Source organism: Nannobrachium achirus (genome assembly GCF_963921795.1).
Source record: "Nannobrachium achirus genome assembly, chromosome: 20".
NCBI classification, from domain to species: Eukaryota; Metazoa; Chordata; class Actinopteri; order Myctophiformes; family Myctophidae; genus Nannobrachium; species Nannobrachium achirus.
The window spans coordinates 21,050,736-21,070,559 of NC_137827.1; the positions used below are offsets into that span (position 1 = coordinate 21,050,736).

Consider the following 19,824-nt stretch of genomic DNA (forward strand, 5'->3'; position numbering starts at 1 on the left):
AGTGCGCCTTTATTGTGATGCTATAAATGCATAATAGTTTGGTGCAAGACAGCTTCATAACATTGAAAGGAAAGGAGACCACATCTATTTGACAGTGAAAATGTTGTGGTAACGTATATTCAGAAGAACAGTGCATGGTGAATATGTGGTCGACTGGTGATCAACACTGAATACGGTATAAAATATCAAAGAATGTAAAAATACAAAAATGCTGTAAACAAATTATTTGAACTTTTACTAAAAAGGAAATAGGTTGCTTAAGGCTACAGAAAAGTGAACAGTTGTTGCTACAAATAAAAGTACAAAACAAGGTTATATTATATAAAAACTGACTTTAAAGTAAGCCCTATGGCATAGGGACGTTACCAACCAATGCAGTCAGCTCCACTGTCAAATATATATAGCATCCTGCTTCTTATAAAACCCTCTTCTCATGCTCATGAAATATACTTGCGTATATTGTACATTGCCCTGTTCTCAACCATTGTTCACACTTAGTAGAAATGCATGCTAACCATGTGTGTATACACTGCTTGGCTAGCATCAGCCTGACTTTCAAAAGGATGCTCCACACTGCCATGAGGCTGACCAGCTTGCTAGTCCTCTCCACTCCACGATGTCCCTTTTCAACACCCAGACATACTTACGTATGCCTGCTGCGCCTCTTCTTCCCACGAGAACTTGATGGGCCCTGAGCTCACCCCAGCTGCATTCTGTGTGCTGCTATCTTGTCACCAAGCCTTGGGAGAACGGTTTTATTCACGTTCTGCCCAGGAGATACCAAGTGCACTACACAGGTGTAGAAGCCAACAAGGGACTTCTCAAGGGTGGATATGGGGGTCCATGACTCGCAGCCATAGAGAAGGACTCCATCCATGGTGGCATGGAAAAAGGAGACTGGCCATGGCGGAGCCCCAGATCTTCTGGTCATTGAGAACCCTCCACACTTTGGCCTTCAATGCTCACATCCAGGACCCGAGATACTTGAAGTCCTTGACCTCCTCAAGCTCTTGACCTCAAGTTGGTGCATGCATAGGTCCACTCTCAATGACAACCTCTGTCTTCTTGGCATTCAGACGGAGGCCCACCAGCCTGCATTCAGCCTCCACCTGGAGGAACAGTTATTGCACCTGTCCTCCTGTCCCACCTCATCAGAGCAGTGCAATGGTAAATCCGAGCTCTGCCTCCAACGCCAGTATGGGTCGCAGTAGTGTGATGTCAAGAACAACGATTGGTGAACAGGAAGGCGTGTGTATGAGGATCATAACAAAAAGGTTTCATACATATTTCATGGCTATTTAAGAGAGAGAAGAGCTTGTACTGTATGTTTATGTGGGCATGGGATATAAATTGGACATGAAACGTGTACAACTGAAGCACATTTTCTTCTCCTCTTCGAAGGATTGTAAAAGGCACAAGGGTTGGTTTGTCAACTAGTCACTACAAAAAGCAGTTACTGTCCAGCAGAGGTAAAAAAAAATGCATTACATGTTTTTATACACTTACATTACAACTTTGACGTTACAAACTGCACACAAGCCTCCGCATAGATGTTGTTTGGAAAACGTCTATTAATCACTAAAGCCCTATTCAAAAGTTCAAAAATATCTGATTTTCCATGTGGGTTTCTTGTACAGCTTTGGAGATGAACCAAGTAATACTGATAGTAAAATTCTGCAGAATTGTTTAAAAATGTGTATAAATGATTTGATCATTTCAGATAGTTTGGGATATTGGCAGGACCAATCACTAACCAAACATATCGCCTTAAGGCGCTCTAGCCAGTAGCAACAAAGAAGTTGAATAACCACTTTGATATGGGGTCTTCGTGCTCCTGCCTGTGTCCTGGGAAGTTGTGAAACTGTACAATGAATTAGGCCTGAAGGTTATGGGGAATCAGAGGCCATACAAAAAAAAGAAAACAGTTTTTAGGTAGCATTCTTAAGTCTCATGAATCCACGTGTTGAAAATCCTCTTCAGACTCGAATTTGGTAGCCATTCAGGTCTGAGGGCGGTTTCTGATCCAAAGCTTTCTTATCTCCGGATGGCCTATAATAACAAATATACATTAACAATTATGAGACACATTGTTTAACACTAGAATGAAATTGAGAATAATGTAGGGACACATCACAGGATATACAGTATATTCCTCACATTTCTCCCCTTGAACACAAACACTTGACTCAGTAGTATATTCTATATTATATTGTATATTCTGTTAAAAATGTGATGATGTAGATCCCACATGTGTCCTACCGTCTCTCTATGCGACTGATCCTGCGCATGGGGCTTCCTTGCCCCCGGAGGGGGGAACCCATGCTGTTCCTTCGGTCTTTGGTGGGAGAGGGAGGAGCCGGCTTTCCGATCTTCAAAATAGAATACATACAGTAGGTTCACACATTAACTTCTCAGTGGAGGTATTTGGTTGAATTCATACTTGTGATATAAACACACAAAGGTATTTAGTCAGGAATGTAAAAGAATAACAAACAAAAAAATACGCTAATCTAGATTTCAATTACTTAAATTCATCGCAAGGTGAGTTAGCTAGTTTAACTATGGATATAGCCTCAATATACAGGATGAGGAACAATGTTAAACAGATGGCCAAATCCTTCCACCTTTAATGCGATTGTGCGTCAGTGGAAAGTGGCAAGCCATCTCTGTAAACTGCCGCCCATTGAAGGATGGAGCCAGCCATGCATGAAGCACAGCAGAGCCATTGCATTAGTTTTATTGCACGCAGTGTTCAGCATCAAGGCTGCTTTCATTACAGTGAGAGACGATAGACGATGAGCGATCATCATAGGAGAAACATAGTTCTGCAAACAGGGGGTCATGTCGCCATGCGTGATGGCACAGTGGTTCAGAAGAAGTAAAAACTCAAAAGTCTTAAGAAGTGAATAAAATAAATACGAGGCTTGTTCAATAGACTAATCACTTGGAAAACAACAGTTCAGCAGAGTATGGATAATATTAGACATGCTGTGCGGCCTCTTGTATTTAACCTCGTCTTGCACTATGTAAGCACTGCTGAGGGTTTATATTGTATTTTGTTTGCCAATAGATGGTGTTAAATTGTCTTTCTATCATGCTGCATCTATTCTACGGTACTTTCTTTTTGCCATGTAATCTGTATCTTAACTGTTGGGATGTCTTTGGCAACTGAATTTCTGTTGCCGGATCAATAAAGGTCTTGATGGAACTTTGCATCTGCTGAGGACAAGTCATATTTTACACCATCCTCCCTCCCATGATTCATGTTAAATAGGGGTCAGATGCATGCTGTTAAAAGCTTTGGCAGTTTGTGCTGTTTTCAGCCTGCACAGACTGGGACTTTGATTTCGAAGTGAATACTTTTACTACCATTGGCGGTGATATACTGTACCTTAAGCCTCATGTCTCGCGTATGTCTCTCCAGCTCTTTCCTGAGTTCCTCCTTGGACAGCTTATCCACATCCAGAATGGAGTGTTTCCACTCTATCTGCTCGACGCTGTGAAGGTCGTGGGATACGTACTGTCCAATCTTAACCTTGCGCAGGGTGTGCCAGTAGCCCCTGTAGGCCCCCTCAAATTCATGCACCAGGTCTGCCAGCGTTCGGAACTCCAGGGGCTTGAACATGAGGTCCTCCCTCCGGCTGATGCCCAGTGCTCCGAAGCGACCCCCGCTGTGCACCCCTAGCACAATGTGGTTGAAGTGGTTCCCTGAGAACTGAGTCTTAAAGCTGAGGGGGAAGCGCTCCACACCAGGCATGCTGTTGGTGAGGTAACTGCAACATGTTGGGTCAAGGAAATTAGCACTCTCTGTCTCTCTCTCTTCCAGTCACGTGCTCACAGACATCAAAGGGGGCTTGAGCCCCTGCCCTTTTATCTCTCTGTAAAAAGCGCCCTTTCCAGACCATGAATGCAGTTTTTACTATGGTGAAAGAAATGCAAATGCCCTCTTTCCATGCCATACCTGAATGCAGCGTTGTGAGATTGGAGGTCAGCTATTTTTGATATTTTCACCAAAAGGCCCTTTTAGAAATGTCGGCCCCTGCCTCTCTAACATTCTCTGCACGTCCCTGCTCTCTTCCATCGTAAAGGTTTAATTTTGCCGTGATGTGTTGAATTTCTGTTTTTGTTGCATGGTTTTCAACAGGAGCACACCCATGCACTCACCCAGGCACGCTCCTCATTTATCACAAATGTGTTCTAAAAAGTTGTGTTTGAGCAAGAATGCTGTGTTTTGGGAGTACACTACGGAGCAAAGCGTGTTTGCAACACTGTTGACAAGAAAGACTCCTAGAATTACTGAATGTGAGGTTGGCCATCATGCCAGTGTTTCTGACATACCATAGATATGGATCTTTTCACATGATGTGAGGAGCAACCACGAGGCTGTGAAGTTATCACGGATTACACTGGATGCTTTTCTTGAGAGCTGTCCAGTTAGGGTTAGACTATGACTATGTGCTTCCATAAAACACATTTCTCACCCCATTATGAATTAAACTGACAAAATGTTGACAAAGATTGCAAGATGATAACTTGCAATGATGATGAAGCTACACATTTTAACCTTCTCAGCATTTTAAGTGATCATACACAATAATATGTTATGCACGTGAAAAAAAGATACATTCCAAGGACCACTGCCTCCAGACACTTGATTGGTAGGGCCTCTCTGGTCATCTCCTTAGCAATGTCCATCAACCTGAACAGAAGAATTGTATTAGATGAACAAATTATCACCCAGCATGTCATTGCCCTTGTTATCCAACCTTGGGAACGACTTAGCCGTAGGAAAGGCATAATACACTGACCGCCGTGGTTGTACAATCTTCTGCAAAGACAAATGTTAATGGTTTAAATTCATAAAGATGAGCAAAAAATAAACAAGGATTTTCCACACATTTTCCTGGTGGTTAGTTAGTCGTGCACAGACCACACGCTCCTTGTGAGCATAAGGACCCGGAGTTCCAATCCAACTCATCTTCTCTCGCCTGTCCAAGACTCCAGATTAACGGTTTAGTTCGTTGAACTGGTGCACCTTGCTAAATGTAAGGTGCATTGTTTCGACCAATGGGAATTTCTAGTTGGCATGTGTGCCCAAAATGGGCTTAAAGGTTTTCCATGGACTTCTAAAGCTTCCATACCAGATGACCTACCGTCATTGACGAATGCACCCTGAGCCTCATGCTGGCAAGACTGGTCGTGTTAAGCACTAGTTGGTGGTTTGGTTTCACAATGCCCTGAGGGTAAACTACAAAAATATCGCACGTCCACATATCCTTGCCTCTCAACCTCTGTCATCATTTACTGGACATCAGTAGCACAAGCCAGACCAGAGGAAATCATCCTGATTGATTGGATGTCCTATGTCTGGTGTCTGCCATCACACAACCCTTGGGAACTCTCATTGTGTTTGACATTTACATGACTCCTATAATGTACTGTTCCAAGGCCATCCAGCCACAAACATGAACATCACAAGCTAAGAATAACCAGTGACAGTCAGTCAGTGATGTAAAAACAGTGCTTGCTTACGCAGTAAGAGGCCGGCTCTTCTTGATTTCAAAGAACTGTGTCCCAGTGTGATTGTACCTGTAGGAAACTGTTAAGTTCATAACATAATAAGCACATGCCTGGATCGCAATAGACAATAAAAGTGGTTTAGAGGGATTTGGTAGATCCCGCAGAAACATTACATTGGGGAGTAAAGACAACCTTTGTGATATTCATATGTTGTGATTCAATTATGAATGAGTTCCTGTGATTTTGCTTTTTATAGCATACACATGGAGTGGCCCACTTTGTGACGTCCGCCCCATATCTATCAAAGATACAAAGCCAAACGATACAATATTTTTCTGTTTGCATATCGATATAGTCGATCATTGAAAATTAAAATAGATTTTTCGATGCAGTTATTATATCGTTACACAAGTAGTGTGATACTTATGTGTGTCAGGACTGAATGTAAGTCACATCACAGGATTGCAAGTGTGCTTTTGTGTCATTTCATGAATAGGCCGGTACTGCGCACTAAACTATGTTTTATTATCATGTATGTGTATGCATGTGCAGAATATTGTAACTAGGAATATAATTTGTTTTAATATTGATTGATTTATATTTTCATTGACAAAAGTGTGTATACATGATCATATTTGTACATATTTGTAGCATGAGCGCTTGTTTCCATTCATCCATTGTGGTCCTTTCAGTGGAATTATCACGTTATAGAGTTGTATATGGAGTTAATATAGTATAGTATAGTATTGTAACTTTCTTTTTTCTATTGGGAAATTTGTCTTGCAGTGTACCACATTTGAGGTGTAAATAAATAAAATAAGAACAATAACAAATTAAATATAGGCAAAACAAATAACAAGACATCCAGTGGCATACAGTAAGTACATCAGGGGTTCCCAAACTTATTTGGCTCGGGGCACCCCTATATGTATTTTTTTCATCCGAGGCACCCCTACATTATTATATTCCTAATTTTCACTCCCAGCACCTTATATTAATAGCATATTTTAGCGATTATGTTGCGAGGAAAGCGAGATAATAGCCATTTTGTTTAGAACTGACTGAAAATAACGTGGTACTTCAAGTTTAAAACGATACTAAATATATTTTTAAATGTCCAAATAAATGTCAAATATTATCAAATTATCTCGAGGCACCCCTGGACTGCCGTCACGGCACCCCAGGGTGCCCCGTCACCCACTTTGAAAACCCATACAGTACATCATAGAGACTGTTTCGTGGAAATGGCATAGCAGTATTACACACCAGCTGGAGTTTCATTGAGTTTGTTTAGTTTATACAGTAACTAGGGGGATGAAGGACTGTTTGGTTCTGTTTTTCTTAGAGGCCGAGGTCTGAAGCCTACAGCCAGAGGGAACTTAGGGAAGTGAAACTAATTCTGTAAATTCTGTGAAGGGTTTCAGAGAGTGCTTTGTCTATAACCCATGTCTTGTAGATGTGTTTGTAAATATACATTTGCTTACGACTAGTGTTGCCCAATCCCGATCACGTGATCAGATCGGCCGCCGATATGGCCGTTTTTATAAGATCGGGGATCGGGAAAAAAATATCGAAAAAAAAGTTTTTTTTTTTTTTCAAAAAAATATTTTCGGGGAGTACTGAAAGTTACAGGTAAGGTGAATGTGATATGAAATGTAAGCTTACCATAATCACAGTAATCCTTAATCATTTTCAATCATATTCAAGGGCTTTTGGAGAAATGAGACAGACAGAGCACTGCAGAGGGAAGGATCAAATGGATCAAAGGAAGGCAATTATCTCTCTCTGCACTGTCAACTAGCTGCTACAGATGCATACTTTTCAAGCAGACTGGTTAATTGGTTCTTAACTTATTTTGTTTCAACTTTAAAAATGGCCAATGTTTTACCAGTTTTTATATAGTTTGTTGATTATTTTTGATGCTGTAATGGTCTATTTTATTTTATTTCTTGAGATATTAAACAGGTTTTAAAAGTCCTTAAATCGTGACTTCACTGCCAAATTTCAAAGGCCACACCAAAGGTCCGCTGCACAATGATTGAGAAACACTGCACTAGTAGGCCTATATCACTATACACTACTCATAAGCTTTGTTTTTAATTTGTTGATTCAGTGCTGCACTAAGTGATAGAATGAATAGATTTTTTTTTCTTAATGCCTTGCCAAAAGATCGGATCGGGAAAGATCGGGATCGAATCGGAAGCAATAATATTTGATCGGTATCGGATCGGGAGCAAAAAAACCCTGATCGGGGCATCCCTACTTAAGACAATACTGAGGTAATCAAGATGATTTACAACTATCACTGAAATACATCCTCTCCCTCTCTGCACTTTGATGGGATAAAATATTAAATATCCAGACAGAAATTGTGATAACTTGTCTCATTTACAGCAGCAGCTTATGTACCATGCATACCTGCACTTAAGCTCTATATTTTGTCATATGACAAATTGCAAAAATATCTGATTTATGAAGCTATTTTTCTTTGACATTTCTGAATATTTTTTAAGGATTAATGGTTTCTTTTTCAAGACGCCTGGTCCGACTGTGGCAAGTCTAAATTACACCCCATGGTGCAATGTTGTCATTACAAATCTCTGTTCTTTTGGCCAATCGACACCATCATGGAATGGCTTATAATTTAATCTTCACCCGCAGCTTTGGGAAGCTGACCAGTGACCACTACCCAGCATGTTGACAATGCGGGTGAAAGGATACTGCAAATCCCTGATGTATTTCTGTATGGCTTCCAGGCGCTGTGGGATACTGGTGGTAGGTTGATATGTAGGCACACTCGGCATTGGAATCTGCAGAGCATAGGACACAAACAACTGCATTAATGTTAGACAATCCCGATACTCACGACAGCATGAGAATGTCCTCTTGTTCAGTCTACAGGCTCCATTCTCTTCTGTGTAATTAATGACAAGAACCTCAATTCCTCTGTGGCAACTCTCTCCCATGAGTTGCAGTCACTGAATCTATGATACGATTCCTTGTCTGGCGCCGGCAGGCATAGACGTTACTGCACTATGACTAATGACACATAGTATGTGTATAGAATTGAATTGCATGTTTGCACGTCATTGCATCTTTGCTTCCGAGACAGAGCAGTCAGCAGAGCAAATAATCATAATTTAAAGAAATTTAATCAGGTACACTGCATTTTGTATTATTGTGAAATGCACATGGCTCTCTGTATGACAATTGTGTGATAATGACTTGACTAAACTCAACTTTGACCCAAAACACTAGAGTGCGACTAAAAGCACTGTGGTGTTAATGTCTTCTCCGAAGAAGTATGGTATGTGAAGTGTAGGTTTCTGAGACCAGGTGCTGATTAATCCTGAAGCAGATTGATTTAATATTGTGAATTGATATCTTTCAATCAGAAGCTTTTCATAGCAGTCATTTTGACAGGGAAAAACAGCTGTTAATAATGGGAGCATTTAGTTTAGGTGTGTGTCAGCATGGAGGAATGTCTCCTGTATAGGCCTAGTCAACTTCATGCTGGCAAAGTAGCAAATGGAAACATCTGACACACGCACGCACGCACGCACGCACGCACGCACGCACACACACACACACACACACGCACACACACACACACACACACACACACACACACACACACACACACACACACACACACACACACACACACTTGCCACAAATGGCTACAGTGAGAAAGGTCCATACTTAGTTCAAATAGTGCTCTTTTGTCACATGCACAACCTCCCTATCAACTTATTATACCGTAATGAAATCATTGCTCCTACTTTTTATAGTTTTAATATCAATATTTGCTGTGTACATGACTTGTCCTGTGTATTAGTTCAGTTTGAATGACAATAAACTTGACTTTGAATCTTAAACTTGGGACAGCATCACATATACCCAAGGGGGCAATCAATAGCTCACCTTTGGCAGATCAGTGGCACCACGGATCCCTTTGGCCAAAGCCTCAGTGTGGGGGTGAATTCGGGCTACATGGCGCCACATCCTCTCCCAGGTCTCTTCATCCACCGGCAGGCCTCCTCTGTTCACAAAGAAGGGCACCCCTCCATCCCTCAAGTCCTCCTCGCCCTCATCCTCCTGCTCTTCGTCTCTCTCCTCCACTGAGTCTACCGTGGTCCTCAGCATCTCTCTGCCACACGGATGCCAACAGGAGTCCTGGCACAGAAATGCCTCCTGCAGGTGCTTTGTGTCCTTTCACTGTTAATCTGATTGGAGGTTTACAGCTAAAACGACGTCTCCCACCACGACAGATGACCAACTCATCACATACATACAGGAGGTTATTCCAAAGGATTGTTATTCATAAAAAAGAATCTAACTCGCTGGATTCTTTGACGAACAAGTAAGATTTGTGTACGTTGGGTGAATCGACGGGACGGACGGGACATCTGAAAACGTTCTTTCTTACTGTTACATTAATCCGTTAATGACACAATCTTGCAGAACGTCGCATGGCACTTAACTATGTTTCAGCCTATTAAAGTTCTAACTGATAGAAGACACTTAGAAGACACTAAAGTGCGATTTAAGATACACGTGAAATGTACACAGATAGCTAGCCTATTGTTCTAAAACATAACGAGAAAATAATATCCTCCCGCGTGAACCCGTGTCCGTTTCAAAACACAGCAGTAAAATCATGTTTCTAGTATAATAACAAAAGGAACTCTTAAAAGGGTTATTAATAACCTGCACCGTTATAATCCCAGAGGTCATTCGTTCTATATCATCCAGCAGCAGTCCGATCAAGAAGTTGGATGTATAATCACATTTCTTTGAAAGATTGTTATTAATTTGATTTATGCTCTTTTATCTCCAAATCCTATTCTTCCAGGGCAGCTAGCCATGGTTCATCTTTGACGTGGGCCGGTGGTTCCTTCCTCCAGTGTGAACTGGCTGTGGGTTGAGCCGTTGAGCACAGATATCATATCAGGTCCAGTACAACCAGACACTCCCAGAGCACAGGCGAGACTGCGCATGCTCTATGAGCGCGGATTTATGCTCCGTCGTACGACCATACGAGTGGTGGGAAATCTGGGAATAAAGTACTCGCATCATGTGTTACTCAAGTAAAAGTATCAATAGGCCTATACTGCAATGTAGAAATACTCTGTTGCAAGTAGAATTCAAAAATACTTCAGTAGTGGTGAGTATTGGTATCATAATAATGTACTTAAGAGTTCAAAAAGTAAAGTTACTCCTTATGCAGAATGTCCCAAGTCTTTAAATATGTAGGCCTACAAATATTTTGAAAATGACCTAAATGTATACATTGTAAACACTGAAGTAAAGTACAAATACCTCAAAATTGTACTTATAGCGTTTGCCAAAGACAAGATCTTTGGCAAGCATCCAGAGACAGACCCCAGGAAGAAAATGGTTGTGAGAATTTGTCATCTGTGACAAAGTATTAGAATATTAATATATGCTCAAATCTTAAAGTTGCAGTAAACAATTTTCTTTTACTGAAATAACTGTAGTAGTAGCTCTATTGTTAATATAGCTTGGCTATATAGACCTACTTTGTTCACTCTCCAGTTATAGTAAAACAAATCATCGAATCAGGAGAGAAAACTCATACAAGCTACAGGATAAACAAGTGCAATGGGAAGTGATGACAAAGAAATTAACGGAAAGAATTGGAACAGGAACATTTTAGGTGATCGGTAGTTAATGCTCTCCTGACTGGATGAAACTGGTAACCCACCTGAAAATGTATTTTCTATTTATTGAATAGATGGACTGGAGACGGAACGCTGTTACAGAACAAACATTAGCAATGATTACCAACTGAATATAGCGCTTTAACCGTTTTCTAAAAAAACAATATCTTGTAAGACATTGTTGCATGGATTCATATGTGTACACCAATTTAAATATGGCTGATGGTACTATAAGAAACAAATTACCATGACAACCTGCACCCAGCAATAATTTTATTCATTTTTAAATAATGTGGGGAATGTATCGCAAATACAAAATGACAAATGCTGTGTCCTTTATTATTGAAAAAGCAGACTTACAGCAATTTGCAATTGTATCACATCCAACTTTCAAAACAGCTGGCAAAATTCAGGGATATTTTATAATATAGAAAAAAATCCCACCCAGTGGGAGCGAGCGGTGCCTTAGGCTGCTGAGGCCGTTGAGACACATGGACAGACATGGTCAGTCAATGGTTGGAACGGTAGACACCGCTCAAAAATGAAAATATCTCAAGTCTATGTACAGTACAACAAAGATGTTATAATCTTGGAGCACCGTAGTCATCAGGCATCCTTTCAATATTATATCTGTAACAGAAAAACAAATTCAGTGATGACCACATGAATATATTTAGAGCAATGCTGTATAAATCTAACCTAAAAAAAATGTCAAATGTTCAAAAGTAGGAAAAGTGAATCAGTATTCACAGTGCGTTGTATCGCAACACGTTTTTTACATTTGTCACACAAAAAGTACTGTAATAAAGGGCTCAAGTGGTTAACCTTAAAAATAAATAAAAAAGAACGTAAATGTTCAGTAGAGGAAAAACTGCCATGATATTCCGTACCTGTGGTCGGAGATGTACATGATGGGGACTCCAGGAATCTTTCTGATTCTTCTCTTAAGGTCTCGATCCACAGTGGCCAGGATGTAACACTTGTGCTGTGGAAGAGTTGTTAAACTAAATTAATGTTCATGCTTCAGTGCCAAATGACAAACATTTGACCAGCCATCATGTCTGTAACAGTATGATGACAGCACAACACTGCATATTAACCCCTGGTCTGTACAACATAGTAACATTTGGAATAGTAGTAATGTTGACATTGTAGTCCAGAGCTACACAATATGAAAGTTGCATTCACACACACAAAAAATAATATGCCATGTATCTTTAATTCTATCACTACTAAAATGTTATACATTTATGTACATTCACACAACATACATTTGAAATCCATTTCAGAAAATGGTTATTATGATTATGTGCTCATGTCATGTTTGGGGGGAAAGAACAGTCACGTTTTACTGTAGCGTGCTGAGATCACCACACTCATGACTGCTGGATAAGCTATGAATCACAGACGACCAGTGAAGAATACTTCAGCTGCACTATTTTGGACATATACGATATGTTAATTACATTTCACACTGGCGCAATAGGACAATATGAGTTGATGTTTCTCCCAAAGGAACCGGTAGAATCTCCAGGCATTTTTCACAAAACTGTCTGCACATGTCATAGACAAGCTCATAGAGATATGAGCGAGCAGCATTCGGTTAAACAGCGCGTTAAAGCCTGTGAAAAGCCACGGCCAATCAGCGATGTGCCACAGATCCATGTGAGTGAGTGTTACACCAAATGTGTTACTTACAACTTTTTGTGACCTGCCTTCATGGATGGAATGGGAGGGAGGAACTGACACATGAGCGTGACTCACGGACATGAGCAGGACGTTTTCATACTAATTGCGACCCGATGGTCGCGACTAGCAGATGGTAACTGATTCCCCACGCTTGAAAACATAAAACCTGTACATTTGCCACAGTTATCTTTCAGAAAGTTTCTTTTAACGTTTTTACACTGCCAGAACCTCTGAATATGCATCAGCTCACAATGAATGACGCAAGACACTTAACAACAAATGTTATAACAGCTGACATCGTACAGCATGCCCTTTCATATATATATTTATTTCTCTCTCTTTTTGTTTTCTTTACTTGTAGTGTGTAGATAGACAAGAAAGCGTGGCCATAGAAAGAAGGGAGAACATGCAAGACACAGGAGTTGTTTTCTTAACTTAAGTGTGTAGATAGACAAGAAGCATGTGTGGTTAGTAACTGGCTGCTGCACCACCAAGCACCACAAGCTTTGCCTTATTAACAAAGACAGTTGCATGGAACTAATTGAGTAGAACCTTTTCATGCTGTACTGTTATTCCATTCACAATGCATCTGTAAAGAAAGATATATTACCTGTGTCACCCTTTGGACTAAACAGTCATCTGCATATGTTCCCTTGTGTGTGCATGGCAGGCGCTCAAACCGAGGATCTTTGGCAATCCTGTAGTGACATAAATTGATATCATGGCCCCATCATCTCGGTACAATCCTAAAAATCTTAATGTGCAAAGTCGACACAATAGGTTAACTCCAATATCTACCTGAGTGCAACTCTGTACTTCATTCCCAGTTTTTCAATTTCAGCCATAACACAGTCTGTGATGCATGGGATACCTTGATGGGAAATAATGCCACAAGTTAATCACTTTCAACCTGGCATCCCTATTTTGGGCATGTCAAAGGACTAAAAGGTGGATTGTGAAGAGTAAAACTTTGCCAACCAATAACATTAACAGTAATGTCATACAATATATCTTTTAATTCAACAACAGTGGCATCTATGATAACTTTCCAGGAAGATAAAGGCTATAGTTTCAATTATCTTGGGATCCCTACCAATGATGTAATGTGTAGGCAAATTTACAAACTATCCAAACTTCCACAGTCCTCCTCCGAGACAGACCGAGACGGAGTAGACAGAAATGGTATCATCTTACAAAGCTACGGTTGAAGATAGGTGTTATTTCAAGTGGTTAATCTTCTGAATTCTATTCCCCAATAGCAAGTACTCACATTTGGCATACAGGCAATCCATCATAGACTGCACAATATCTAATTTGGCCTTGATGGAGAAGTTGATGAAATTTGTATCAACCAGAACGTGGTAGGGTGGGCCGAGCTGAGTGTTGTACTGGAAGAAGAGACACGAGGGATACTTTGGCCTGCATAGAGAGTAGACAGACAAGCATCACTGAAGGTCATTCATCACACTTCATTACCTGAATCATGTTCTGCTCTGCTCAACATACGTACACTTCAACCTGCTTGAGTTCTGAGGGATCCTTCTTCTTCTTCTCTTTTGCCTTGGCACGGTCCTTATCTTTTCTAAAAAAAAAAAGTCAAAAAAGTGAGGGTGTTCATAGCTTCGTGGGCTAAAGACTAGAGGTGTAACGAATACGATACAGTAACTGCATCAATTTTTAATCTACTATATCGATATGCAAAAAGAAGTATCGCCAGGAGTGAAACAATACCGTCCATGTATCGTATAGTCAACCATGTATCGTGATGCGTATCGTAACGCTGTTACATACGGCTGGACACATTTTTCTTGCATTACTTCCGTAAGGAGGTAATAACGTTTGTTCAAATTAAGACAGGTCTGTCTAAGCCAGTAGAAAGGTGGACAATGTAAACTATTGCAGGTCTACTGTAGTTAATGGAAATAAGAAAAACATTGCCTATATTTGTATTGTAAATTTGAAGGTTTAATAATGGTATAAAACAGTTGCCACAACAACGATACTCACAGTCTCCCGTCTTTAAGACTTATCATTCTTTTCATTGCAGCAAACTTCTTTGTCTTTGCCTTTGCCTGGATTATACACATTAACATTGTTCACATTAAAAACAATACATAAGTTGTCAAACTTGAATCCCCTTTGAAATATATATATATATTTATCAACCTAGTGAAACAGTAAAGTTGAAAAGTAACTGAGTAGTACTGTACCCAAGTAGGTACTTTTACTTTATTTGAGTATTTCCATTTTTATATATATTTTACACTCCACTGCAACAGCAGTTACAGTTACTTTTCAGACTTGAGATTATTTTTACCAAACATAAATTAATTGATTAACTGATTTTGTATTACAGCCCCACCTTTACTTGCTGCAACATTACAGCGATGAACACAACTCATTGCCAGTAGCTAGGATTGAAATTATTAGTAATTACAAGCTAGTATGATCGCAATTACTGCATTATAAGGACTATGTTTGGTACTGTAAATATATTATGATACTTAAAACTCTTATACAGGAATTATACTTGTAACAAAGCAATTCCACATTACTTATTTGTTCCACCATTGGGGAAAACTGGAATAAAGCCTTACTGCCCTTACAAGCGACACGTTGTGAGCTTGTAGATCAGTTATTATTTTCCACTAGCCACGTTAGCTCAATGGCTAGCTGGTACGGCCACAGGCAAACGTTAAAACGTCCAAACAACCACCAAAGTTAATTAGTTACATAATCAACAAACACAGTAGCATTTACAGTACACATACGAGACATTTCGAGAGAACATTACCATGTTTTAGTCCCAAACAAATGACTCCAACCTAAAGTAGAGAGAACCTCGTGTAGCAGTAGACAAGACGACAACTACTAATGGGCGTGGTTTACTGGTGCACCACTCTTTCCCAAACAGTGGGTCGGGACCCATGTGTAGGTCACGGACACATTATTATGGGTCCCTTTTGATTTTCTACATTTTGTTTTTAATTATTCTTATCTCAAAACATAAAAAAAAAAAGTTCACAAAAAAGCTAACATTTTCATGAATTAAAAACAAAATTCAATGATTTTCCTTTCTCCAGCTATTTCATGAAGAAATCATAGAAATCCCATAAATTAGAACACAAATGTTTAATAGGTAGTAGTTTGGGTCCTGGGCAAATCATGTCTAATCACTCTTTTGGGCCCCAACCGGAAAAGTTTGGTAACCACTGCTCCAAAAAATCTCCCATTGATTCGTTTGCCCCATAGACATTTAGATTTACACTGATTGATTGATTGATTGATTGATTGATTGATTGATTGATTGATTGAAGAATTTATTAGAAGTTTGCATTAGAAAAAAAGTACAGTATCATGACAGCACAAATCACTGGTACAAGGTCTACTAAAAGGAGATCCTAGAAAGCCAAGGCTTATTTCCACAGGAACCACACTTTATGTATTATTGAAAGACAGATGGATATAACAGTACTTTATCAAGGTGTTTATCTTTATCTGGGACCAAGTATCCATTCCTGTAGCCCTGAATACAGGACGGTCAGTCCAGTATTCAGGGCTACCATTCCTGATGGCTTTATTCTAGGCTTATATTTTAGTAAAAGTCTATATTTTTTTTAGTGGCACCAGCAAACCACGCCTACTGATACGGTGGCATCATCACCAGGCGACACGTTTTCTGCGACGTATGCATCTCTTCACTTCCGGTGTAAAAAAAAGCTAGAGCTTTTGTACGAAGGTAAGATGCAATAATATTCACAACATAACGGGCATAATTACTCGACATTCACAGGACGACGTTCTGTTGTGTTTAGTGAAAATAAAAAAGACAAAATAATATTTAGCCACGCACAGTTATTATTATATGCCGCTGTGGCGCGCACCCCCTATGTTATATTATGCTGACATTGACTGTTGTTGACAGCCATGTAGATAGCTATAATTGTTAGCACAATGCTAACACTGGATATCGACCATTGCAGTGTATAATTGTAATATCAGCTAGCACCGAATACCGATAGCGTTTAGATGTAGTTCACTTCACAGTCACACCAACTTGCGAACCTCAGCTAACATAGCTGTAAGCTATAACGGTTACACACGTTATATTTGTGTGTGTATGCATGTGGCTGCTTTTGATGGTTATTGTCATCATTGTCAACACCATCACCTGGCATTATTATTATTATGATTTGGGTAGAAAGCCTGGGGTGCACACTGCACACCATAGGTAGTAGGTAACCGCAAATTGCAACACCAATGTCTTTTAATCTGATGAATCTAGGGTTGCAATACCTCCCATAGGGATTAAATGCATCAAAACACTTTGGGGGGAAAAAACATGTCTGCTCGGATTTCTTGACAGAAAGTAACTCAAAACATGTCTATGGTGGATTTTTCTGAAACAAACACTTTGCAGATAGAAAGAGCATAATTCAAGCTTTCCACAGAGCCGCAATATTGGTGAGTTTGACATTGTTTAATACAATCAGAAAGCAAAAAGAACAATGGGAGGTATTGCAACCATAGATTCATCAGATTAAAAAAAATCTAGTGTTGCAATTTGCAGCTAGTTAGTAGGTACACACACAAACACATACACACTATTTCAGTCTTCATAGTCTGGCCTGTTGTTGACGTTTTTTGGCAGTTCATTCATGCATATTTCATTGCTATGGATTGCAGGTAATGTTATTCTCCTCTCACCCAACACTTCTGCCTGAGTAACATTTAAATATTAATGCTTTCTTGGCAGTGCGGTTAATTTTAGATTCCTGGACTAATTGCAGATTTTTCTAACTCACTTTTCCACATGTTTCTATTTTCTAGTAAATAATCTATGACTAAAAAACATTTAAATTTGTCCTCCTTGCACTTTGCATTTGCTTCCCTTCTAGACAGTACTGTCTTCTACGGTGGGTTCGCTGGGAATCTCACCAAGCCGTTCTGAACGGCAACATTTCATGCGAGCACGGAGGGGTCTGATTGAAGGCTGAGAAGATGGTCTGATGGACCGCCGTTTTTTGTTGACCTTCCTATTCTGCTCAGTCTTGTGGATCTTCTTCTGGGAGGTGCGTTGGAAGAAATGCAAAGAAAGTCAAATCGAGGAATGGCTCCAAGGACAGAGACTCTCTGAATACAGGCATTTATTTGAAGGTAATTTGACAATGCCTCTTCGATTATGCTACGGAGTGGGTTTGTCCCGTCCTTTAACACCATATGCTATGCGCTGAATGTTGTCTGGAAGCAATTCTCAACACCCCCATCCTGATGAGCACTAAGAGTTGAGGCATTACATTTTGTATAACTCGGTTCTATTGTGAAAATAGCAGATCTACATGCTCACAATGCATCATGAGCATGTAGATCGGCTATTTTCACAATTTCTGCCTCTAGTATTTGTCAATTTGCCAATGTTTAATTTGTAATTTTAGAGGTAGTAAAAAGTCCTTAAATGTGCATACACCCTCTATACACTTAAACTTTATGTTGGTTTGTTTACTGTTGAGTAATGTTGCACATTAAGTTAATCATCTGGGGACGCCCAAAAAATAATTTCGGGTCCCCCCTGGGTCCCGAAGGTTGGACCAACAGGTTGAGATTTGAGAACCACTGTGATAGAACGTATGCTTTCAGCAGGCCCTGATGTGGATGCATTTCGTGTGTGTCTCCCTGTTTGCCGCATGCGTGCGGCGTCCTCCAGATGTGCAGACATTGGAGGAGCTGAGCCTGAATGTTCTGAGTCGCTTAGAAGAGGTGGTGCAGGAACAGCGACGCTGGAGGGAAATCGCAGAGGCCCACATCCATCTGCTCAGAGACTTTGCCTTCCAGGAGTGGCTCTGCTCCCAGAGCTTGGAGCACTACTACCATACGTAAGTAAACCACTTGACACGTTTTTCCCCTTTTTTTAATATACAGTATTTATATAAATATTTTTCACCTATAATGACATGCCCAAAATTGGGATTCCAGGGATAAAATAGTTAAGCGTTTTATTCAACACTTTGTCTTTATAACAGTATAATACTGTATTAGGGTGTGGTCACGCCGAACTTTAATTATGCCTTTGCGGAAGATTCTGCCAATGCTGGGGGATGGGAATGGAGTTTTTTGTGGATGAGAACAAACCGCTTTGTTCCCATTGAAAAGCATTGACAGAGAATTAAAGTTCGATGTAAGCACACCCTTATGATTGAAAACTGTAACCTGATAATTTTGTCATGTGTATTTACCTCCTCACAGTTTGAATTACTTATTATTATTATTTATTTGAACAAAATCAAGATTCAAGTTTATTGTCATTCATCCACATTACAGGTATACGGCCGAACGAAATGGACCAAGGTGCTAACAAAAAAAAACAACATAATCACAAACATCATACTAGACAGAAACATTTTGGTAGTATGATTTTTGTTCTTATGACGTTTCAACTATGATGCAACACCTGCTGCTTTAACAGGGAACTACCATAATGCTATCCTGCCATAATTTGGTTTGGTTATGGCCTCATCAAGAATATGTTTATGTGCTTCCAATGTCCACTAGAGGGCGCCATCCCCATTTATAGCTGAATGAGCTTGCTGACATTGAGCTCTAGGCTGCAGTGTTTCAGAGGGTCACTGCAGTAACAGACTATTGCTTTCAGACTGTAATACACAGGCTACACAGCGGACAGTGGACACCCTGCAACATTGCAGATGTGGGGGATGCCCTCTAGGGAGGGCAGGCTATCATTGCCCTTTATAGAGATACTGCCTATTCAGTTATTTTAAGAAAAGGAAATGGTATGTTCCTAAAGGTCAGAGAGTTGTCTCTTCTGTTTATTGCTGCTGCTAATAGGTAACAGGTGTTAAAACAAACAAGGAGGAGTTTAAGTACATTCTCAAAGAGAATTTTCATGACTGCTGCTACCCCACTTGTTTTATTT

The 19,824-nt window shown here is 40.0% G+C and overlaps 3 protein-coding genes across 5 annotated transcripts in view; 1 reads left to right on the plus strand and 2 right to left on the minus strand.

Annotated features, from left to right (window-relative positions):
* Positions 1-1,740: 1,740 nt before the first annotated feature.
* Positions 1,741-9,686, minus strand: vash1 (vasohibin 1). Its single transcript, XM_080750022.1, has 7 exons — positions 9,445-9,686; positions 8,242-8,330; positions 5,533-5,589; positions 4,625-4,699; positions 3,392-3,773; positions 2,260-2,369; positions 1,741-2,049 (listed from the first exon to the last, which is right to left on the minus strand). The coding sequence occupies exons 1-7, from the start codon at positions 9,664-9,666 to the stop codon at positions 1,977-1,979; spliced, it is 1,008 nt and encodes a 335-aa protein (XP_080606148.1). The 5' UTR covers positions 9,667-9,686; the 3' UTR covers positions 1,741-1,976.
* A 1,829-nt stretch (positions 9,687-11,515) lies between these two features.
* fcf1 (FCF1 rRNA-processing protein) lies at positions 11,516-15,773 on the minus strand. Its single transcript, XM_080750156.1, has 8 exons — positions 15,688-15,773; positions 14,901-14,965; positions 14,404-14,475; positions 14,164-14,312; positions 13,692-13,764; positions 13,504-13,591; positions 12,095-12,189; positions 11,516-11,834 (listed from the first exon to the last, which is right to left on the minus strand). Exons 1-8 carry the CDS (start codon positions 15,688-15,690, stop codon positions 11,786-11,788), a joined length of 594 nt encoding a protein of 197 aa, XP_080606282.1. The 5' UTR covers positions 15,691-15,773; the 3' UTR covers positions 11,516-11,785.
* A 2,058-nt stretch (positions 15,774-17,831) lies between these two features.
* Positions 17,832-19,824, plus strand: part of arel1 (apoptosis resistant E3 ubiquitin protein ligase 1) — a 225,227-nt gene continuing 223,234 nt past the window's right edge. For all 3 annotated transcript variants that reach the window (XR_013963123.1, XM_080750451.1, XM_080750452.1), the window contains exons 1-2: positions 17,832-18,050; positions 18,598-18,766. Coding sequence is in view for 2 of the 3 variants with exons in the window: in XM_080750451.1 (XP_080606577.1) it covers positions 17,903-18,050; positions 18,598-18,766 (317 nt within the window). In the remaining variant the exon portion in view is untranslated. The remainder of the gene's footprint in view (positions 18,051-18,597; positions 18,767-19,824) is intronic.